The following is a 25601-nucleotide window of genomic DNA, read 5'->3' on the forward strand; positions in this document are numbered from 1 at the left end:
AAGCACACACTCATTCATTTAGCGACTTTTATTTAGCGACTTTACAAAAGGTAAAGTACTGTATTTACATATTGCGGCACTTACAGAAGCACGTAACACTTTTTTCAGTATATATTGAAACTGTGGCACTTTCATAAGCACTTAGCACTTTTTATCATGTGATTTGTATAAATGCACATATGCACTTTTTTCTATAGAAAGTATATTGAATTTCTACACTAATATATAGTAACTTAGTGATAATTTAAAACAGTATTTCTGTAACACCTTCATGCACGATTCATACTGTTATTTGTATATTGCACATATGGAATTTTTATTTTTATATTTTAATTTCATTCATGTGTAGAATTATCAGCAAGTAATTTAACAACCAGGTATAATTATTAGCAGGTGAGTTCCCTGCAGATACTAGGTATAACTAACAGCAGGTGAGCGCCATAGCTACCTCTTTATTATTTGCCATTCACACTAGAAACTGCACATCTACTGTCCGTTTGTTCCTTGCACGTATGCATGCACTTGTTCTGTGTTTTTATGTGGCTTCACATGCAGTTGATGTGTGTTTACAGGCAGTTGAGAAGTATTTTTCTGTCCACATTTGTTCTGTGAGGTCACTTGCTTCTTCATTCCTTCTCTGTGCTTCGATATGCAGTGTGATACGTTGCAGTGCGTTTGCGGGCATTATTGCACATTTACAGTGTGGAAAAATTACTGCACTGCAATAATGTGAACTATGCCCACAGGATTACCTTGTATTTGGACTGTCTATGCAGTTGGAGTGCAGTCATAAATGCACCCAACTGCATCCCACTGCGTTAGGTGAGATTTGGAACAAAGACTGAGAAAGGTGAGGAGGCTAAAGTTAATCGCTTCCGCAAACCTAGTCAATGAAAGCAGCGGCATTTTCAGCTCAGTAGCCAAATTATAAAGACATCTTGAGATGAGTGAACGTGTCCTCTTATGTATACTGCATAAGATAAGTTAAGATAAGTTCTCACCTCAGTCCTGGAGTGCTTCTTCCTGCTCGGATCTTCATTACACGCACGCGTAATCCAAGAAGGCAGCTCAAAGCAGTGCAGATACGCAGGATCTGTCCTCCCTACATTTCCAAAATAACACAATGACCATAAATGACACGGACACAAAACAATCTGTACTCCTTAATGCAGAACTGAACAGAGCAGAGAAGGTTTACAACTTCTACTAGGTCCTTGCTGGAAAATACTTCCCTCACTTCCTACCCCACTGTGAGTGCTCACTGAAGCAAGAAGCTAGAGCAGGGCTTGACAAATTTGCTTTGAATCTAGGAGCCAGCTAAAAAAAAAGTTAGGAACCATTTCTTTTGTAACTAATAAATCTTACGGCTTTAATATGTTCCCGAAGTTGAACTTATCCTTTAACCCTTTTATAGCCAGAGCCGTTTTTCGCACACGTTTAACCGCTTCAAGACCGCCCACCATACAAACAGCAGGAGCCAATCAGCAGGCTAGTCAGCGGGTCGTTCACAGGAGACACGGAGCAGCGGTGTGCCTATGTAAACAAGGTATGCCACTGATCTGTCAGTGAGGAAAAAAGAGAGATCTTCTGTTTGAGCCAAGCTGAAACACGATCTCTATTTTCCTCCAGTGTAACACTCCCCCCCCCCCCCCCCCCCAGTTAGAAAGCACCTCCCTAGGACACACTTAACCCCTTGATCGCCCCCTATTGTTAACACCTTCCCTGCCCCATTTATACAGGGATCAGTGCATTTTTAGCACTGATCACTACTGGTGTCACTGGTCCCCAAAAAGTGTCACTTAGGGTCAGATTTGTCCACCACAATGTCGAAGTCCTGCTAAAAATCACTGATCGCTGCCATTCCTACTAAAAAATAAAATAAAAATGCCATAAAATCTAACCCAAACCAAATCAACACACACTTATTGAGATTTTTTTTACAAAAAAAAAAATGTAGCAGAATACATATTGGCCTAAACTGATGAAGAAATTAGATTAAAAATAAAAAAATATTGAGAATGTTTTTTTTTGCAGAAAGTAAGGCATATTGTTTTTTATTCAAAATTGCTGCTCTTTTTTTGTCTATAGTGCAAAAAATAAAAACCACAGAGGTGATTGAATACCACAAAGAAAAAGCTGTATTTGTGGGAAAAAAAAGGACGTGAATTTTATTTGGGTACAGCGTCGCATGACCACGCAATTGTCAGTTAAAGCAACGCAGTGCCGTATCGCAAAAGATGACCTGGTCAGGAAGTGGGTAAAACCTTCTGGGGCTGAAGTGGTTAAAAAATTATTTTACGCCTGAAGATTACATAAGAGCATAAAATAGTGGAAATTCCATTTTTTTATGTCACTTGATATAACCACAAATATTCAGTAAAAAATAAGAAAAATAAATAAATTAAAAGTTCATTTTAGGGGGCACAAACAAAAAAAACAATTTTTTTTTGGGGGGGGGGGGGGGTAAAATATAAAAGCCAAGGTTGCACCAAGTAAATAGATACCCAATGTGTCAAACCTTAAACATGTCAGTACCATATATTTTCCATAGGCAACACTTTAATTAGAATTATTGCTCCCATTCCAGCGTGCGCTGTGATATGCAACATGTTTATCGCATGAGACACAAGGCTCTCCCAAGAAATTTAGGAAGGTATTGTTTTGGGTGGGTGGACTCGAGAGATACTCTGGAGGAAGAGGTGGATCAATGAGACAACTCAATGAGGGGGTGGGGGGTGCACTGCTGTGTGATAAATGTGTTCCGATCAACCCTTAACTTCAGTGAGGGCCTAAGTACTACACATTGTTATGATTGATGGGACTCCATACCTCGTCTGCAACTGCCCAATGGTTCTTGTACATGGTTGATTTACTCAATTGAGGAGGCCCGTTGGCTCCTGGGTCTTTTGGGGGGGGGGGGGGGATTAGGGGTCACATGGAGATGGGAGGGGATGGCATACAATTTTGTCATTGATGGGGTATACAGTCTTTGTTTTAAATAAATAAAAAAAAAAAAGGAAAAAACCCCACACACCTCAAAAATATCAGACTTTTAGGACACAGGTGTCTGGTATGGGGCCCCAGTGTGGGGTGTTTTATGCTTGGAGGTGCTGGCCTGTTGAATGGCCCTGTGCACGTATGCTGTTCTTATGCATGGTTTAAAATTTATATGGCAGTTTATATGAGATCCTTATTTTTGGTTGATAAAAATGTCCCATCCCGCCCCCCCCCCCCCAAAAAAACACATATAATTGCAATACATTTTTTCAGGCGTAGGAGTTACGTGTGTTTGTATGTGTGCATATGTCGGGGGCTTCAATTTGGGGGGGGCTGTGACAAAGTCCCCTATATGATGATTTTTGTTTGGTGACAGGTGCTCTTTAATGAAAACATCCAGGGTCTAAAAACACTCTACATGTCACCCCTGTGCTACACTGAATGTAATGCACATCGCACAGCCACAGCATTACATCCATAAAATTATATATATAATTACACAAAGTCACTGCCGGAAGTTTTGAAAGAACTAAATAATTATGGGAATATTTCAAACCTTAAGATAAATGTGGAAAAAACAGATAGTAGATATCTTGGTTCCCTTAGGCCGCGTACACACGCGGGGACTGTTCGCCCAACTTTGTCCGCTGAACAGTGTTTCGGCGGACAGTCCGCTCGTGTGTGGGCTTTCAGCGGACAGTTTCAGCGAACAGTCCGCTGAACAAGGTTTTTCCGAATTTCCGAAAAACTGTCCGCTGAAACTTTGTTTCAGCGAACAGTCCCCTCGTGTGTAGGCTTGTTCGTCAAACTAAGTTCCGCGCATGCTCAGAAAGGATTTACACGCCGAAAGTTATAATGCAGTGTATAGGACGTCGTATTTTTCGTCCCGTCGTACGTGCCGTTCACGTCATCGCGCACGGTTTCAGCAAACTGTTCGTTCGTCGTGTGTGGCCATGTCCGTCCATGCTAATTTTGAGCGGACTGTTTGCTGAAACTGTTTGACGGACAAAGTTGGGCGAACAGTCCCCGCGTGTGTACGCGGCCTTAGATGAACGTAGGGATCTTAGAATCCTAAACCCCTTTAAGTGGGAGGAAGGGAGGATTGAAATATCCTGTTTTGGTCTACACTAACAATGGATTTATATCAGGATAATTACCTGCCCTTACTGAATAAAATCAAACAAGATTTGAAAGGTTACCCTGTCCACAGATTGTCATGGCTTGGTAGGATAAGCGTGAGTAAAATGAGGATTCTCCTGAAATCTCTGTATATCTTTCAGTGTCTTCCGATAAATATTCCTGTGGCTTACTTTAAAATTTAGACTGATATTACAAAAATGTACATGGAATAACAGGGGGAATTGTAATGCCTATAAAATTTTGAGTAGATCAAAAAGGAGAGGGGGGGGGGGGGGCCCCATCTCTTCCAGATTTTGAAAAATATCATGGGGCGGTAGTACTACAGAGAATTATGGACTGGGTCCATGGCTCTCTGTATAAAAAAAATCGGTGTCACTTGAGTTAGAGGAAAATATGCCAACACTTGGAAGAGCTGGCTGCAATTTATTATATTATATTATATATTGGTGGTAATTAGGAGTTCCGTTGTTCTCCGTCTCTTCCCCCATCTCCTTTTTTCTCTCTCACTTATATAAAAGGGAAATCACGTTGAAAATACAATAGCATAAAATAGATGTAGTTATTTATTACACACATTTAAAGCAGCTAGGGGGGTTTATATATTTATTTAAAAGGGACACAATATGGGATTAAGGATAACTATAACCAGGAACAAGAAATAAGGGAGTGGGGGGGGGGGGGGGGGTCACTAAAATAAAGGGAAAAGGGTAATGGGGTACCTATAAAGTTTGGATGGTTATATTATTATTTTTTTTTATTATTTTTTATGGGAGAAGGTGGAGACTGTGGAATACCCGAATAACATTCTTGGAAGGTAATACGAGATTGATCCATGTGCTATGTTGATTGTGGTTACGAAGTGTTTTGTTATATATATATATATATATATATATGTGTGTATGTTAAGCATGTTTATATATAAGATTTTTTGAAATGCAATGCTATGGAATGTTTTTATGTGAAAGAGATCTTAATAAAAATAATTGAAAACTAAACAAATTTTGACTAGCTCGCCACCACCACCCCGACCTCCTGACCCTGGTCGATAGGTGCATTGGGAAGTCCAGAGTCTGCTGGTTGCCATCCCAGCACTGTAGAAGGTGACACAGCAGAGGACGCTGGTGAAATCTTGCTCAATTTATTGACTTCTCTGATCCAGACTTCCCGACTGGTCTGTAACCATGCCACGCCCTGATCCACTTTCCTGATCTTCTCTTCTGGGAGAAACACTTTCTTCTCTATTGAGGAGATTGTGTACTGTACCTCCTGAGAAGCAACAAGATGGGACTTGCCTTTGTTGATCAGCCATCCAAGAGAACGCAGAAAATCCTGCGTCTCCTGAAGATCCTTCTCCAGCTGCTGGCAAGATCTGGCAATGAACAGGAGATCATCCAGGTAAGGTATAACTGGAATGGCTTTCATACGCAGTGGAGCCAAGGACTCTGCAAGGACCTTCATAAGAATCCTCTGCGAAGACAGCAGACCAAACGGAAGTGCTCATCCATTTTAGTGAATCACCGTCTGGATGGATCAGATTATATAGTTCCTTAAATTCTTCAGGATCTGTCGCCAGGACCATTCTCTGCTAGATCACGGAGAGCTTCTCCAACCATGACCATCACCTTACAAGACACTGGCGAAAAAAAAAAATGGGAGGTACTTCCTGCATAGGATGGGTTATATAGGGGAGGACTTCCTGTCTTTTTTGGTTTGCCAGTGTCCATGCACCTATAGGTGGCGTATAACCCAGTTATTATGGTTGCTGTCTCCAGTGATGTATGATAAAGAAACAAACAGAGATCCACGTTTCTGCTTAGCAGAAACAGAAGATCTCCAATTTCCTCCCTCACAGAATGGTGGTCTGCCTTGTTTACATAGGCAAACCGCCTTTCTATATCTAATCTGAATGATTGCGGGTGGCCAGTGGCCACTGGACACGCCGATTAGTTCCCGCTGTGAGCGTGGCTCCGGCTGCATGTGCACGCCTCAAAGCCGACAACAGCAATAAGGTACAGGTAGGCGATTTTGCGCTTAAGGGCCGTCCTGCTGCAGTAAATGTAGGTGGGGCAGTCCTTAAGCGCAGGAGCTTCCTGTAATAAAAATCAGCCATTGTTGCTATCTCTCCTTGTGCAGGGCGACTGCTCCCTTCTGTAGTTTTCTGAATGCAGCCTGTAGTAGATTAGTCCTGCGTTGCACTAGAATGCATTATCTGAGTTTCCATTGATTCCTATGGGGAACCTCGCTTTGATATACGAGTGCATTGGATTACAAGCGCGTCCTCTCAACTCAACAAGCATGCTTCTGGAACTAATTATATACAATAATCTAATTATATACAATATTTACTAATTATACTAACAAATTATATACAATATTACCTCGTAATACAAGGTACTGCTCTATTGCATTTAAAATAATGCCTTTATTTTAGTATGGACTTTACATGCTTTGATTGAAATTGGTGACTTTTTTCTTTTTCATTTCAATCGGATTTGGTCTCGAACCTCCAGGCACCTATAATCTTCCCTGCACCGGGATAAAAAGAAGCAAAAGAACTCTGATCCAATAACAATGCCGTTTTATATCAAGTTTAAGAACAGCTGTCACAGTAGATTGCCCAGCACAGACAGTTCTTGCTCTACATACACCATTTCCATCACAAAATCATTGCTGATTGCAGTATAGGGCCAAGGACCTATTTATAATATAGTACACCCATAGTGCCAGGGAATAGTATGCATGATTAAAGAAGAAGAACTAAAACAGATTTAATGGTTTCCCAAAACAGTTACATTGAAGGTATGCTGTGAATGATAACTGGCACAGTTGCTTTTGCTCTCAACTGAACTGTCAAGCCATTAAATGCCTGGCATCATAACTGATCATATGTGGAACACCATGGCAAATGCAGATCAACCAGAGGCCAAGATGCTTTCTTGAATGTTACAGATAGGAGGGTTTAATTCAACTTTAAGTGCAAGATTTAATAATTCACTAGCCTGCTTCTAAACATCTTTTGACAGAAGAATGCTGTAGTGTATCTGTACACACAATAATTTACACAATAATTTACTATGTGGTTTAAACAGTGAATGCGAACCACAGAAGTATTCATGCGGTCAGTAAATAAGGCCCCACTACATAGAAGTGTGGCTTATGTACAGCATTAAAAATTTGCTAAGAAAAAAAATGTAGTGTTGCCCATAACAAGCAATCAGCTTCCAACCGTCATTTCCAGAGTGAAATGACACTTAAAGTGGAACTTTAGTCCAAAAATGTAATCTTGCTACATCACTTCAGGTTGGCCCCTTTTGCAGGTATAGCTATGCAAGATATAAGTGCATATACTGTATAAAGTCCAGTAATACACCATCTCACCCTGCTCTGCACATGCTCAGCATTTTTAGGCATGGTCGAATTTGTAGAAGCAGATCTACTGACAGCCTTAAAGCAGAATTAAACCCTTCTATCCTTTACCGCCAAGATTGCTGTTTCTGTTTGATTGGTAACCGCCATGGTGAAGCACAAGTGATCAGTTAGGACACAAGCAAATGTGACAGTAATCAATCCCGGCATTCCAGAAATGTAACTATTTTTTTAAACCGTTAAAATCAATGGGTTTACTTCCAGTTTATGATTTACCACTGTACAGGGGCTCTGGACTTCAAAAATTTTTTGCAGGTTGTTCAGTTTTAAAGTGGAACTTTACCCATAACAACGTCTCTGATTGTCTGGTGGCAACAACCAGACTTATTTACCTGGACCTATGGGTCCTGGTTGGGCAAATAATTATAATAGGGGTAACCAACATTTTTTCCCCAAATCAAAAAAAAAAATAGATCCAAAAGGGGTTCCCGAGGGGGGAGGCGGATCCGCTCAAAATAGAAGGTGGGTTTGAAAGACGCCAGCCTCTTTAATTTGAGCACAGCCACTATTTCAGTAGAAGAAAAACATGTGCTGAACCATGGCCTCACATTCGCCCCTTCTAGACCAATAAATACATTTCAAACCTTTATTGATCGCCAAAGATTTGTCCGCAAGGTCAATATCAAAAGGTATATGATCACCAATCCCTTTAAGTCTACTAGGATGGCATTAACTGAGGTAAAACATACCTCATTGTCTAATGCGTCTTTGTTCAACCCACCAGGGAATCTAGCCCCATCCCTTAAGGCAGGGGTGTCCAAACTTTTTTCAAAGTGGGCCGGATTTGATGAAGTGAACATGCCTGAGGGCCGACCATTTTGCCTGACATTCTTTGAACCATTGAAAATATAAAATATAATTTTATGGATGTAATGCTGTGGCTGTGCGATGTGCATTACATTCAGTGTAGCACAGAGGTGACATGTAGAGTGTTTTTAGACCCTGGATGTTTTCATTAAAGAGCACCTGTCACCAAACAAAAATCATCATATAGGGGACTTTGTCACAGCCCCCCCCCCCCCAAATTGAAGCCCCCCGACATATGCACACATACAAACACACGTAACTCCTACGCCTGAAAAAATGTATTGCAATTATATGTATTTTTTTGGGGGGGGGGGGGGGGGGGGGCGGGATGGGACATTTTTATCAACCAGAAATAAGGATCTCATATAAACTGCCATATAAATTTGAAACTATGCATAAGAACAGCATACGTGCACAGGGCCATTCAACAGGCCAGCACCTCCAAGCATAAAACACCCCACACTGGGGCCCCATACCAGACACCTGTGTCCTAAAAGTCTGATATTTTTGAGGTGTGTGGGGTTTTTTCCTTTTTTTTTTTTTATTTATTTAAAACAAAGACTGTATACCCCATCAATGACAAAATTGTATGCCATCCCCTCCCATCTCCATGTGACCCCTAATCCCCCCCCCCCCCAACAGACCCAGGAGCCAACGGGCCTCCTCAATTGAGTAAATCAACCATGTACAAGAACCATTGGGCAGTTGCAGACGAGGTATGGAGTCCCATCAATCATAACAATGTGTAGTGCTTAGGCCCTCCACTGAAGTTAAGGGTTAATCGGAACACATTTATCACACAGCAGTGCACCCCCCCACCCCCTCATGGAGTTGTCTCATTGATCCACCTCTTCCTCCAGAGTATCTCTCGAGTCCACCCACCCAAAACAATACCTTCCTAAATTTCTTGGGAGAGCCTTGTGTCTCATGCGATAAACATGTTGCATATCACAGCGCACGCTGGAATGGGAGCAATAATTCTAATTAAAGTGTTGCCTATGGAAAATATAGGGTACTGACATGTTTAAGGTTTGACACATTGGGTATCTATTTACTTGGTGCAACCTTGGCTTTTATATTTTACCCCCCAAAAAAAAATTGTGTTTTTTTGTTTGTGCCCCCTAAAATGAACTTTTAATTTATTTATTTTTCTTATTTTTTACTGAATATTTGTGGTTATATCAAGTGACATAAAAAAATGGAATTTCCACTATTTTATGCTCTTATGTAATCTTCAGGCGTAAAATAATTTTTTAACCACACACACACAGACACATGTGCGCACACACACACATACAGACACATGTGCGCACACACACACATACAGACACATGTGCACACACACACACACACACACAGACACATGTGCACACACACACACACACAGACACATGTGCACACACACACACACATACAGACACATGTGCACACACACACACACACACACACACACACAGACACATGTGCACACATACAGACACATGTGCGCACACACACACATACAGACACATGTGCGCACACACACACATACAGACACATGTGCGCACACACACATACAGACACATGTGCGCACACACACACATACAGACACATGTGCACACACACACACATACAGACACATGTGCACACACACACACACACACACACACACACACACACACATACAGACACATGTGCGCACACACACACATACAGACACATGTGCACACACACACACAGACACACACACACACACACATACAGACACATGTGCACACACACACACACAGACACACACACACACATATACAGACACATGTGCACACACACACACACACAGACACATGTGCGCACACACATACAGACACATGTGCACACACACATACAGACACATGTGCACAGACACATGTGCACACACACAGACACATGTGCACACACACAGACACATGTGCACTCACACAGACACATGTGCACTCACACAGACACATGTGCACACACACAGACACATGTGCACACACACATACACATGTGCACACACACATACACATGTGCACACACACATACACATGTGCACACACACATACAGACACATGTGCACACACACATACAGACACATGTGCACACACACATACAGACACATGTGCACACACACATACAGACACATGTGCACACACACATACAGACACATGTGCACACACACATACAGACACATGTGCACACACACACACATACATACAGACACATGTGCACACACACACATACATACAGACACATGTGCACACACACACACATACAGACACATGTGCACATACACACACACATACAGACATACATGCATACACATACATACATACACACACATGAATAAAGGCCTTTTTAACACGAATCTAGCTTGTAGTACAGTACCTTTGCAGCTTCCTCATTCAGCCGGGTACTGCACTGTAGGGGGAAGCAGAGAGCACAGCACAATCCTCTGCACTTTACTTTCACTTTTGAAGCTCACGGTGCTTCTCACAGTGCCGGTGTGGTAAAATTTCATGCGACTCATAAAAATTCCTCACCCCGTCACTTCCGGTGAGGCTCCGTCACTCTAACAGCTGACGGCGGGCCTTTACTGCGCATGCGCCAAGTCCGTGATCTGAACGGCGCATGCGCAAGATCGTAAGTTCAGCGGTGGTTAAAAATTATAGACAGAGAAATGCCGGTGGGCGGGCGGAGCTGAACAGATGCTCAGGACGTCATCAGCAGTCCCACCCACCCCACTAACATGGATGTTGTTTATGGTCGTGAAAATTTATGGCTTCAGCTGCTATTAACAGCAATCGCGCATGCGCGGGATTTTTGATTACTGACCAGAAAAATTATGCACTCACTAATGATGGCTTTATTATATCATCGGCAGCACCAATATGTATAGTATTTATTAAATCTGAACAATAAGCAGTGTATTTATTAAATCTGAACAATAAGCAGTGTATTTATTAGGCTGCTTTCACACTGGGGCTGTGAGGGCGTCGGCGGTAAAGCACCGCTATTTTTAGCGGCGCTTTACCGTCGCTTTAGCGGCGGTCTGCGGGCGCTAGCGGGGTGGTTTTAACCCCCACTAGCGGCCGAAAAAGGGTTAAAACCACCCGCAAAGCGCCGCTGCAGCGGCGCTTTGCCGGCGGTATTGCTGCGCTGTCCCATTGATTTCAATGGGTAGGAGCGGTTTAGGAGCGGTTAATACACCGCTCCTTCACCGCTCCAAAGATGTGGCTAGCAGGACTTTTTTCACTGTCCTGCCAGCGCACCGCTTCAGTGTGAAAGCCCTCCGGCTTTCACACTGGAGTGACAGGGGCCGGTTTTTTTCAGGCGCTACACAGGCGCTATTTTTAGCGCTGTAACGCCTGAAAACCGCCCCAGTGTGAAAGGGGCCTTAAAGCTGAAGAATATGGGCACAATATTGGGGACAGTGTGTGCGTTTAGGGACAGTGGCTGCATTTGGGCACAGTGGCTGCGTTTGGGGCACAATGTCTGCGTTTGGGGACAGTGTGTGCGACAGTGTCTGTATTTGGGCACAGTGGCTGCATTTGGAATGATCACAGTCAATTGCGTGGTAAACGGCCAATGGCTGTTTACCAGCATCAGTGGCGAGCAGTGTTCCCGGGAACACGCCGCCACCAACGTGCCCGCGCAGAGCGCGCCCGCGATTGCCGTGGAGATGTGGGGCGGCCACCAACGTACACGCGCAGAGCGCGCCCGCGATCACCATGGAGAGGTGGGGCGGCCACCAACGTACACGCGCAGAGCGCGCCCGCGGTCACCGTGGAGGGGTGGGGCGGAACCATCTGTGATCACGCGGTAAACAGCCTCATGGCTGTAATGGGACCTAGTCCTCATGTGATGGGGACCAAGGCCTGATGTGATGGGGGGTCCTGTGATGTGATGGGGGGTCTTCTGATGTGATGGGGGGTCCTGTGATGTAATGGGGCCTAGTCCTCATGTGATGGGGACCAAGGCCTGATGTGATGGGGGGGGGGTCCTGTGATGTGATGGGGGGGTCTTCTGATGTGATGGGAGTGTCCTGTGATGTAATGGGGCCTAGTCCTCATGTGATGGGGACCAAGGCCTGATGTGATGGGGGTCTTCTGATGTGATGGGGGTGTCCTGTGATGTAATGGGGGCCTAGGCCTGATGTGATGGTAACCAAGGCCTGATGTGATGGGGGGGTCTTCTGATGCGATGGGGGGGGTCTTCTGATGTGATGGGGGTCCTGTGATGTAATGGGGGCCTAGTCCTCATGTGATGGGGACCAAGGCCTGATGTGATGGGGGGGGTCCTGTGATGTGATGGGGGTCTTCTGATGTGATGGGAGTGTCCTGTGATGTAATGGGGGGCCTAGGCCTGATGTGATGGTAACCAAGGCCTGATGTGATGGGGGGTCCTGTGATGTGATGGGGGGTCTTCTGATGTGATGGGAGTGTCCTGTGATGTAATGGGGCCTAGTCCTCATGTGATGGGGACCAAGGCCTGATGTGATGGGGGGTCCTGTGATGTGATGGGGGTCTTCTGATGTGATGGGGGTCCTGTGATGTAATGGGGCCTAGTCCTCATGTGATGGGGACCAAGGCCTGATGTGATGGGGGGGGGGGGTCCTGTGATGTGATGGGGGGTCTTCTGATGTGATGGGGGTCCTGTGATGTAATGGGGGCCTAGTCCTCATGTGATGGGGACCAAGGCCTGATGTGATGGGGGGGGGTCCTGTGATGTGATGGGGGTCTTCTGATGTGATGGGAGTGTCCTGTGATGTAATGGGGCCTAGTCCTCATGTGGACGTGTGATGTGTTGCCCTGAGTTGCTAGGTCACATGGCTAGCTTCTATCCCAGGGACATCTGGCTGCTAGGCTGCCTGAGGGACATTGTGGGAGAGCAGCGTAGGGTTGGGACTTACAGCTTGTAGTCCAACCAGAAGCAACAGTGCTCCTGTCTGGGAAAACAAGCTGCGGTCGGGAGGTAAAAAGGAACAGCTGTCGCCACAAAGGGACCATACACCGTGGTACCAGAGACCATTGTGAGTAACTAAAGCCATTACCCAAGCAGTCTTCTCACTAACCAGAGATGCTGAAGTGGGAAAACTTGAGTTAGTGCCAAGCCAGGGACCTATCTGAGGAGACGCTTTGAGAGCTCCTTTGAGTGCTGGTCACCTGAGAAGGTCGGAGATGCTACACTGTATCCAAATTAAATTTTTATCAATTTTTTCCCACAAACAGAGCTTTCTTTTGGTGGTATTTGATCACCTCTACGGTTTTTATTTTTTGCTAAACAAATAAAAAAAAGACATAAAAGTTTTCTCCTTCACTGATGGGGCTGCAGTGACGGGTACCGATAAGGCCACACTGATGGGCACTGATGAGGTGGCACTGATGGGCGACACGGATGGGCACTGATAGGTGGCACAAATTGGCACTGATAGCTGGCAAGGATTGGCATGGATAGGCGGCATGGACGGGCATGGATAGGCGGCACAGATGGGCATGGATGGTCACTGATAAGCGGCACTGTATTGTATTATATAGTACTGATGGATGGCAATCAGTGCCAAACAATAAAGCATACCAATCAGTGATGCCCATTGTGGGCACTGATTGGCATCCATTGTGGGCACTGACTGGCATCCCTGGTGGTCTAGGGGGTGCATACCTGGTGCTGGGCATCCCTGGTGGTGTCCCTGGTGGTCCAGTGTGGGCATACTCGGGGGAGGCTGCAATGATAATCGATCAGCACAGACCCCCCCCATGTCAGTGGAGCAGCCAATCGGCTCTACTCGCGTCTGACAGACGCAAGTGAGGAAAAGCCGATCAACGTTTCTTCTTATTTACACTGTGATCAGCCATGATAGGACACGGCTGATCATGTGGTAAAGAGTCTCCGTCAGAGGCTCTTTATCGAGATCGTAGTTGCGGGGTGTCAGACTGACACACCGCAACAACGATCGCCGCGATGCACGCCCCCGGGGGTGCAAAGTGGATCAAAATCATGAGGACCTCATATGGCGCCTGGTCAGGATTTTGAAACCACTTTGCCGCTGTCATTTTGCTATAGGCCAGGCGGCAAAGTGGTTAAGAGACAATAAATCTCTGTGCATTAAAAAAGTGTCTAGTGCCCATCAATTCTTTTTGCACTGCACCCAACTTGCCTTTTAACCCACTCTACACAGAAGGATGTCAGCTGTCCCTAACTCTTAAAGTCACCAATATGCCTCCAAGAGCCCAGGACTCTACTACAAGAGGAAAGAGCGCTACACAGAAACCCAGGTATTAGTACAAGTACCACAAGTAGGTGAGGAATCTTTGGAGCGTGGCACAGTGCACACACTCCTAAACACTAAAAACTTCCTAACAGCAGCATCAGCCACACTGTGATGTAATGGGTTCTTGATACACCAGCTAGTTGCATTGATCGAAAAACAATCATGATTTTTGACCATCTGGCCCCCGGAACAGTACGCCCTTGCTTCGCTGTTACAAGTCTCCTATCACTGGACAATAGGGGTGCAACGGATCCAAAAAACTCACGGACCGGATCGTTCCTTGGATCCGAGTCACGGATTGGATCAGTTTTCGGATCAGCCAATAATAATTGAATTTGCAAAAACCTGTTTAATGTGATTGTAGCCGTATTAGTGCAATTGTGACAGAGAAAATTGAGTACTGTCCGTGATACTTTTTTTATTTGCACTAACATACAATTTTTCAGGACAAGCTTTCGGGGTATGTCCCCTTCTTCAAGGTCCAAGCAGTACTGATTTACAAATTTTTAAAAATTTGTAAATCAGTACTGCTTGGACCTTGAAGAAAATTTGTAAATCAGTACTGCTTGGACCTTGAAGAAGGGGACATACCCCGAAAGCTTGTCCTGAAAAATTGTATGTTAGTGCAAATAAAAAAAGTATCAAAAACCTGTTAAAATTCCACCACAAAATAGTCCCCACTGTAATATATATCTCCCCCACTGTAATATTGGCTGAGCATGGCTGGGTACGGCTGGCTACCGCCGAGTATGGCTGGATATTACAGGGTATGGCACAGTATTTGCTGGGTACGGCAGAGTATTGGCTGGGTACGGCAGAGTATTGGCTGGGTACGGCAGAGTATTGGCTGGGTACGGCAGAGTATTGGCTGGGTATGGAGGGATGGCTGTGACTGCACTTGTCACAGAGCAGTTCTGTGGACACAACAGATGCAGCCCGCAGCGCTGCTGCCTTCCAATTTCTCCCCTCCACTGTACAGATCAGTACACAGAGGGGAGAGAGGAACTGGCGTCACTATGACGCCAGTTTGTTTACAAGTGATCGCTCCGTCATTTGACGAAGCGATCACATTGTAAATGTGTGCACCAAGATGGCCGCCGCTACGGAGCTAGGCCGAAGCCACGGCCTTTCCTAAGGCCGAGGCTGCCGGGGCACTCCGCGGATCGTGGCGTGTGCTGATCTGAACAGGGTGACCTGTTCGCATCACGGATCGGTGATGATCCATTGCACCCCTACTGGACTATGCAAGTGCATTCCCTTCCCCCATCACATCAGGCCTAGGTCCCCATCACATGAGGACTAGGCCCCCATTACATCACAGGACCCCCATCACATCAGAAGACCCCCCATCACATCAGGCCTTGGTCCCCATCACATGAGGACTAGGCCCCATTACATCACAGGACCCCCATCACATCAGAAGACCCCCCCATCACATCACAGGACCCCCCATCACATCAGGCCTTGGTCCCCATCACATGAGGACTAGGTCCCATTACAGCCATGAGGCTGTTTACCGCGTGATCACAGATGGTTCCGCCCCACCCCTCCACGGCGACCGCGGGCGCGCTCTGCGCGTGTACGTTGGTGGCCGCCCCACCTCTCCATGGTGATCGCGGGCGCGCTCTGCGCGTGTACATTGGTGGCCGCCCCACATCTCCACGGCAATCGCGGGCGCGCTCTGCGCGGGCATGTTGGTGGCGGCGTGTTCCCGGGAACATTGGCCGTTTACCACGCAATTGACTGTGATCATTCCAAATGCAGCCACTGTGCCCAAATACAGACACTGTCGCACACACTGTCCCCAATGCAGACATTGTGCCCCAAACGCAGCCACTGTGCCCAATATTGTGCCCATATTCTTCAGCTTTAAGGCCCCTTTCACACTGGGGCGGTTTTCAGGCGTTACAGCGCTAAAAATAGCGCCTGTGTAGCGCCTGAAAAAAACCAGCCCCTGTCACTCCAGTGTGAAAGCCGGAGGGCTTTCACACTGAAGCGGTGCGCTGGCAGGACAGTGAAAAAAGTCCTGCTAGCCACATCTTTGGAGTGGTGAAGGAGCGGTGTATTAACCGCTCCTAAACCGCTTCTACCCATTGAAATCAATGGGACAGCGCAGCAATACCGCCGGCAAAGCGCCGCTGCAGCGGCGCTTTGCGGGTGGTTTTAACCCTTTTTTCGGCCGCTAGCGGGGGTTAAAACCACCCTGCTAGCGCCCACAGACCGCCGGTAAAGCGCCGCTAAAAATAGCGGTGCTTTACCGCCAACGCCCTCACAGCCCCAGTGTGAAAGCAGCCTAATAAATACACTGCTAATTGTTCAGCTTTAATAAATACACTGCTTATTGTTCAGATTTAATAAATACACTGCTTATTGTTCAGATTTAATAAATACACTGCTTATTGTTCAGATTTAATAAATACACTGCTTATTGTTCAGATTTAATAAATACTATACATATTGGTGCTGCCGATGATATAATAAAGCCATCATTAGTGAGTGCATAATTTTTCTGGTCAGTAATCAAAAATCCCGCGCATGCGCGATTGCTGTTAATAGCAGCTGAAGCCATAAATTTTCACGACCATAAACAACATCCATGTTAGTGGGGTGGGCGGGACTGCTGATGACGTCCTGAGCATCTGTTCAGCTCCGCCCGCCCACCAGCATTTCTCTGTCTATAATTTTTAACCACCGCTGAACTTACGATCTTGCGCATGCGCCGTTCAGATCACGGACTTGGCGCATGCGCAGTAAAGGCCCGCCGTCAGCTGTTAGAGTGACGGAGCCTCACCGGAAGTGACGGGGTGAGGAATTTTTATGAGTCGCATGAAATTTTACCACACCGGGGATCGGCTGATCTGACAGCCCTGCTCCCATACACACACACATACAGACACATGTGCACACACACACACACACACACACAGACACATGTGCGCACACACACACACACACACAGACACATGTGCACACACACACACACACACACACACACACACACACATACATACACATGTGCACACACACACATACAGACACATGTGCGCACACACACACACACACACACACAGACACATGTGCACACACACACACACACACACACACACACAGACACATGTGCGCACACACACACACACATACAGACACATGTGCACACACACACACACACATACAGACACATGTGCACACCCACACACACATACAGACACATGTGCACACACACATACAGACACATGTGCACACACACACACATACAGACACATGTGCACACACACACACACACATACAGACACATGTGCACACCCACACACACATACAGACACATGTGCACACACACACACATACAGACACATGTGCACACACACACACACATACAGACACATGTGCACACACACACACACATACAGACACATGTGCACACACACACACATACAGACACATGTGCACACACACATACATACAGACACATGTGCACACACACATACAGACACATGTGCACACACACATACAGACATGTGCACACACACATACAGACACATGTGCACACACACATACAGACACATGTGCACACACACATACAGACACATGTGCACACACACATACAGACACATGTGCACACACACACACAGACACATGTGCACACACACACACAGACACATGTGCACACACACACACAGACACATGTGCACACACACACACACACATGTGCACACACACACACACACACATGTGCACACACACACACACACACACACACATACACATGTGCACACACACACACACACACACACACATGTGCACACACACACACACATGTGCACACACACACACATGTGCACTCACACAGACACATGTGCACTCACACAGACACATGTGCACTCACACAGACACATGTGCACTCACACAGACACATGTGCACTCACACAGACACATGTACACAAATACAGACACATGCATACACATACATACATACACACACATGAATAAAGGCCTTTTTAACACAAATCTAGCTTGTAGTACAGTACCTTTGCAGCTTCCTCATTCAGCCGGGTACTGCACTGTAGGGGGAACCAGAGAGCACAGCACAATCCTCTGCACTTTACTTTCACTTTTGAAGCTCACGGAGCTTCTCACAGTGCCGGGGATCGGCTGATCTGACAGCCCTGCTCCCATGGCACAATAAATTGAGAAAGAGCAGGCGGGCCGTTCAAAACCGGACCGCGGGCCGGACTTTGGACATGCCTGCCTTAAGGTTTTTAGGGAGTTGGTGAGCAATGATTTAGAACAATTACACATTAGAAATCGTAGAAGTGATTATATGTTCAGGAAAGGACTTGATTGTCTAAAAAAAGCGGAGTGACATTGTGGTGAGACCCACTGACAAGGGTGGAGGAATTGTGATCTTAGATAGGGCAGCCTATCGGACTATTATCGGATGATGAGATTTATATTCCATTAAAGGGAAATCCTACTATCAAATTTAAGAAAGAACTAGTAAGATTGGTTGATGAAGGTTTTAGCAGAAATTTGGTTTCCAAAAAAGAAAAACTGTTTGATTCCTGTGGCTCCAAGAGTGCCTGTGATCTATTACCTGCCAAAGGTTCACAAGGATCCAGTGCACCCTCCTGGAAGGCCTATTGCGAGTGCTATCGACTCTAATACCTCTAGAGTCGGTTGATATATAGACTAGATCTTGCAGCCTTTGGTAGACCATAGCCCTTCTTTTCTTAGAGATTGCACTCAGGTTTTAAATATCCTAAGGACTGTTAAATGGAAGGAGAGTTACATACTGGCTACGGCAGATGTAACTTCTCTCTACACCATAATCTCACATCAACATGGCCATGAGGCTGTGGATCATTTTCTCAGCTCAAGTGACCTGCTGGATGTTCAGAGAGAATTTTTATTAAGGCTCTTGGATTTTGCAATGGGCCATAGTTATTTTTGGTTCAGAGGCACTTATTTACAGAATAGTTGTGGCCACGAGGCCATTCTAGGGCCTTATCTCCCCAAGAAACCTTGTGTGGTGTTTAGAGGGGTCCCCCCCACTAAGGTTACAGGTAGCACCAAATATTATTGAACCCCCGAAGAAACCTGTGTTTTTTCAGAATATGGGGGGCTTCTTCCCTTGTAGGAAGTGCCCCATATATAAAATTAACACACGTATGTGCAGAAGGACAGAGTCGTTTCAGTCCTCTTCCACCAATGAGGAGTTCCCCATTAAACCCTTTATTACCTGTACAACTATAAATGTCGTGTATGTTGTCTGGTGCCCATGTGGGCTTCAATATATCGGATGCACGATATGGATTTTACATGTGCGATTAAGCGAACATGTGGCCAATATTAAAAAAAGGGTTTCCTAGGCACAGTTTATCCAAGCATTATGACCTGTGTCATAATCAAGATCCTAGTGGTACTGATAGATTCACTAGTAACTGGAGAGGTAGCAATGTGGTACGAGAGGTGTCATGTCTTGAAACCAAATGGATTTATCAGGTTAGGCGCTATGCCCCACATGGTATGAGCATAGAGTGGGATATTAATTCATTCATTATTAACAGCTAATCCATTTTTGGTTTTTACCCTTTTGTCTCCAATTAAACAACATTTTTAATTTAAAGTGTCATTAATGTCTTAGTAATATGCATGTAATTGTGTATAAGTGTTGTAATGTTTTCAATTGTTTAATTTGTTTTATATATTTTTGGACCACAAGATGGCACTGCTTCCTGGCTTGGTTGATTAAGATTCACAATAAGTATTGATGCTTCCTGTCAATGGAGTGCATAAGTATTTACTGTTTCCTGTTGTAGATTTTCTATTGCTTCCTGTTGTTGGAATGCAGGCAATGCCTGTCCACTAAATAGTCGTCCCTATATATATCGAGCATAGCACATGTCAAGCTACGCCCCTGATGATGCCATAGAGTGATGAAACGCGTAAGAGTTGGAGACATTTGACACAACTTGCAAGCTAGGACGCGGCAGCCATTTTGTGGATTGTAACCGCTGGACGGTTTCCTGTCTATATTAACCTGCTGAAATGTGAGTGCAAAACTTTTTATTACTAAAACTAACATTTGGCTTTCTGCATTATGAGGAGTCCTTTTTCTCTTAACTGGGTATTGAGACTGTGAAGGAGATACAGTCGTCCCCGTGCTGCTGAAGAGCTGTCAGTGATTTATATCCATACTTGTTAACATCTACCTATGGATAAGACCTCAAGACACATCCCTTTGGCTTATTTCAGACTTTTTAAAAGTGGATTACATTTTTATGTTTTTGCCAGTTGAGTCTGTGCCAGCAATATATTTTGGACTTTTTTCAAGTGCTTCACCATTTTCTATAAAATCTCTGATTGAGTATAAGGTGTGGCCAACTGCCATCTACATATTGCCTCACGCACACAAGTTCACGAAAACGTATAACGCACTGTAGGTTTTTTTTGCACCTGAGAGACAAAGCTGCCATGTACAACCAATCATAGTAATGGATGGGTGTATGGCTGTACACGAGTTTATGCCACTACTTTTCAAACCCATGCATGGGTATGGGCATACAACCAACCGTGAAGCCAGTCTGTGTCTAGGGGAACAACTTTAGCACCGGTTCACACTATTGAGATGCCAGACATTGCATGTGATTCGCACCGCATTGCTGCGCAGATCACATACCATGTCTGTACAATGCGATTTCAGCAATAAAAAACTGTATGGCTGAAATTGGATCGCATTCACACCAACATGGTGCAGGACTTTTTTGTGGTCCACACTGGAATCTGATCACATGGGTGTTCACACCTATGTAATCCAATTGCTGCAGCATTTCACTGTTTGCACTGCAATCTGCGAACCGATCTGGGGGTCTCATTAACTTTATATTGACACCCGCAGCGGTTCGCAGACCATAGGGTGGACCAGTGTGCAATTCAGGTGCAATGCAGGAACCCGCACTGAATCACAGGGTTTACCGCATTGCACCAGTGTGAACCGAGCCTTACGCAAGTTGGGCAATTAACAGGCGAATGGCCGCATACAGCCAGTAGGGGTGTTGAAAATAATCGGCATAGCGATGCATCACGATTATACCCTTTCCCGATTCGGCATCGATGCTTTATCCAGCATAATCTATTATGCATGACGTCATTCCGGCTCCTCCCCCTCCCCCTGCACAGCAGTGTCTTTGCTGGAATGACAAGCTGCCCATTGGCTGGCTGCGCCTGGTGCTGTCCCATCCTCACGGACACCGTAGCCTCAGAGTCACGTGCTGCCTCCCCCCCCCCCCCCCCCCTCCTCCTCTGTAGCTCTGAACAAGTGGACAGTGACACTGGACATCTCCCCGATGGGCGGGCGCCGGGACTGCATGGAGCTCAGACACACAGAGATCACTGCAGCTGTGTGTCTGAGTCGGCTTCAGGAAACAAGCTGCTAGGAGAGGAGGGGGGTTGTTAGGAGTGCTCGGAGGTGAGAGATAAGCCTGTCATGCTTGATATATGTGCCGGTGAGTGTATAGAAGTGGCACATCCCCCCCCCCACTTGCTGCAACTATCCAGTGTGTGTATGCTGTGTGCCTAACACATTGGGGGCTGCACAAACTCTTTTATTGTCAAATTTCTTCCTGTGATTTCCCTATCATCCCTCCCCTCTGGAACCATCTACTGATCTGACAGCAGTCTATTTCTTACTGATTGCAATGTCTTCCTTTTTTTAACTTTTTCTGCGATGTTGACTTTTTTACAATCCAAGTTGCTGCCAAAAGACTCAATGGATTTGTTAAAGTGATACTAAAGGGCATTATTTTTTTCCTTTCAAATAAAAAAAGATATCATACTTAACTGCTGATCTCATGTACCATGTCTGCAGTCTCTGGCCACCTCCTGTACCATGTCTGCAGTCTCTGGCCACCTCCTGTACCATGTCTGCAGTCTCTGGCCACCTCCTGTACCATGTCTGCAGTCTCTGGCCACCTCCTGTACCATGTCTGCAGTCTCTGGCCACCTCCTGTACCATGTCTGCAGTCTCTGGCCACCTCCTGTACCATGTCTGCAGTCTCTGGCCACCTCCTGTACCATGTCTGCAGTCTCTGGCCACCTCCTGTACCATGTCTGCAGTCTCTGGCCACCTCCTGTACCATGTCTGCAGTCTCTGGCCACCTCCTGTACCATGTCTGCAGTCTCTGGCCACCTCCTGTACCATGTCTGCAGTCTCTGGCCACCTCCTGTACCATGTCTGCAGTCTCTGGCCATCTCCTGTACCATGTCTGCAGTCTCCGCCCATCTCCTGTACCATGTCTGCAGTCTCCGACCATCTCCTGTACCATGTCTGCAGTCTCCGACCATCTCCTGTAATATGTCTGCAGTCTCCGACCATCTCCTGTACTATGTCTGCAGTCTCCGACCATCTCCTGTACTATGTCTGCAGTCTCCGACCATCTCCTGTACTATGTCTGCAGTCTCCGACCATCTCCTGTACTAGGTCTGCAGTCTGACCATCTCCTGTACTATGTCCGCAGTCTCTGACCATCTCCTATACTATGTCCACAGTCTCTGACCATCTCCCCTAGTATTTTGGGGGAGAGCCTGGAGCTCCTTTAAGTTGTTGTTTGCTATGTTAAGACTTTGCTACATGCAGGGAGTGTTGTCTTTTTTTTTTTAAAGAACAGATAGAATAAAAAAAAAAATGGGAGTTCTCCTGACTGCTTGAATTTTTTTGATGAAAACCATGCGCACTTGCGCTGTAATCGTAATGCATCGCGGAATCGAATTGAATCGTTGACATGATAACCGTAATCAAATCGAATCGTGAGGCCAGTGAAGATGCGCACCTCTAACAGCCAGTAATTACTATGGTCGGTTATACACAGCAGCTGTGCCAAAGATTATGCAAATACTGACTTTTTGGTAGGCAGTGTTTTCAGGATCATTATAGCGACACTGCAGATATGCTTGTGCACTTCATGGTTCATAATATTTATTTATAATATTAGTTGACTACTCCAGTATTAAAGTATAACTAAAGACAAAACTCTTTTTTTATAATTTTGGATAGAGTCGAAATGGATTAGAACTCCTGACAGTTTTCACTGCGGTCTGTGCCCCCGTTTACCATTATCATTCAAAGTGAAAGTGAAAGTGAAAAAAAAATCCCCAAATTTTGGAGCCACTAGTTCTGGTTAAAGTAAAGAAATCCCAAATGTTGGGTTGTCCCCAGAAAAGTAATAGAAGGGCAAGCTTCCAATGGGGACTCTGATGACCTGGGGATTCCCTTAAAGAGGAGGGCCGGTTAAAATAAAAAAAAATAAAAAAGTCAGCAGCTGCAAACACTGCAGTTGCTGACTTAATAAACACACTCACCTGTCCAGGGCGCCCGCGATGTCGGCCGCCCGAGGCCGACCCGTCCCTCGGCTCTCGGGTCCCGGCGCCGCCATTCCCTGTAAGGGAAACGGGCAGTGGAGCCTTATGGCTTCACTGCCCGTTTCCTACTGCGCATGCGCGAGTCCCGCAGCTACTGCGCATGCGCGAGTCCCGCAGCGCTTTCCGAATGGGACGCGCTGTGTTCTGGAACACACAGTTCCCAGAACACAGCGCGACTCATTACCCAGAAGACGCCGCGACGAAGACAGAAGACAGAAGATCTCCGCGGAGGAGGAAGATTAGGATAAAGTGCCTAGCAACAGGCATTTCTGGTAAGTAAAAAAAAAAAAATGTTTTCATTTTTTTTTTTTAGATTTTTTTCTAATTTTTAAAATGTTTTTGTTTTTCAGGGTGGCCCTCCACTTTAATTTGCAGAAATTTCCTCTCACCTTCTGTTTCGCTATGGGACAAGAAGTGAAGGAAAATCTCCCCACAGGGACACAGATGGTGAAAAAAAAAAAAATCTGACAGGGTTTAACACCCTTCCTTGTTCTATGCTGATCATAAGCTGATCGGACACACAGAGTTTGCTTCTGATTCAATCAAATTGATTAACAAAATGTAATGATAATTATGTAATGTGAGCATTTATTCAATCAGGTAGAAGCTCATAATATATCTGAACACATACAGGTGTGTGCCCAGCATCACTCTCCTGGCTACAGAGGACAGCCAGTGACAATATGGATTACTTACTCCCTCCATGATGCTACCATCAATGTCTATAGTTGACCCCTCTTCTGCCATGTTTCCAGTCTCTTGGGTTTCACTAGTAACTCCTAAAACATAATAGGAAGAAAGATAAAAATGTAATACTTCTGCCTTGCAGTACTGGGGACCAGTTCTAGTCCCGGCCAAGACATTATCTTCATGGAGTTTATACATTTTTCCTGTGCTCGCATGGGCTTCCTGCAAGTAAAGATGAACTCATGGAGGTTTGAACCTGCCTGAGCTGTTAATCAACAAAGCTTTCAAAGCCAACAGCCAATCATAGGTGGCAGAGGCGTTCCCCGCACCACATATGCCAGGGGCATGTATATGTGTGACTGTGGGGCTGGGATGCCTCCGTTAGCTATGAGTGGCTGTTGGCAGCTTCCCAGCAGGATAGCTCGGGCGGGTTTTTTTCCCCTCGTTTTGGATAGGGTGGAGAACCCATATCAGGATTTTATCGTTGTCTGTGTCCCCGTTAAGTAGCTTCACACTCTCTTTGTCCTGTTTAACATTATTGCTAAGAGTGAAAACCAAAGAAAAGCCCAAATTTTAGGTTGTCACCAGAACAGTAAGGGCCAGGTCACACCAGATGCAGTTCCGTGCACTTTTTTTCTGCACAAAATGCATGCACAGAGTTTTCCATGTATTCCAATGACTCTAGTTCACACCATGCAGTCAGTTTCCGGTACAGAAACTGACTGTATAGTGTAAACTAGAGCCATTGGAATACATGGAAAACACTGTGCATGCATTTTTTGCAGAAAAAAAGCGCACGGAACTGCATCTGGTGTGAAGTGGCTCTAATAGAAGGAAAGTCTTCCAATGGTGACACTAGTTC

At 45.5% G+C, this 25601-nt stretch overlaps 1 protein-coding gene across 4 annotated transcripts in view; it reads right to left on the bottom strand.

Annotated features, from left to right (window-relative positions):
- The window catches only part of RTCA (RNA 3'-terminal phosphate cyclase), a 67425-nt gene that overhangs the window by 38302 nt on the left and 3522 nt on the right, over nt 1-25601 (bottom strand). For all 4 annotated transcript variants that reach the window (XM_077452829.1, XM_077452828.1, XM_077452826.1 and 1 more), the window contains exons 2-3: nt 24749-24831; nt 1002-1102 (exon numbers count right to left, since the gene is read on the bottom strand). In XM_077452829.1, the coding sequence (XP_077308955.1) occupies nt 1002-1102; nt 24749-24799 (152 nt within the window). In that variant the 5' untranslated portion in view covers nt 24800-24831. The remainder of the gene's footprint in view (nt 1-1001; nt 1103-24748; nt 24832-25601) is intronic.

Source organism: Lithobates pipiens, unplaced genomic scaffold (assembly GCF_037356315.1).
Source record: "Lithobates pipiens isolate NorthernLeopardFrog02 unplaced genomic scaffold, aLitPip1_a1.2 Scaffold_23, whole genome shotgun sequence".
NCBI lineage: Eukaryota > Metazoa > Chordata > Amphibia > Anura > Ranidae > Lithobates > Lithobates pipiens.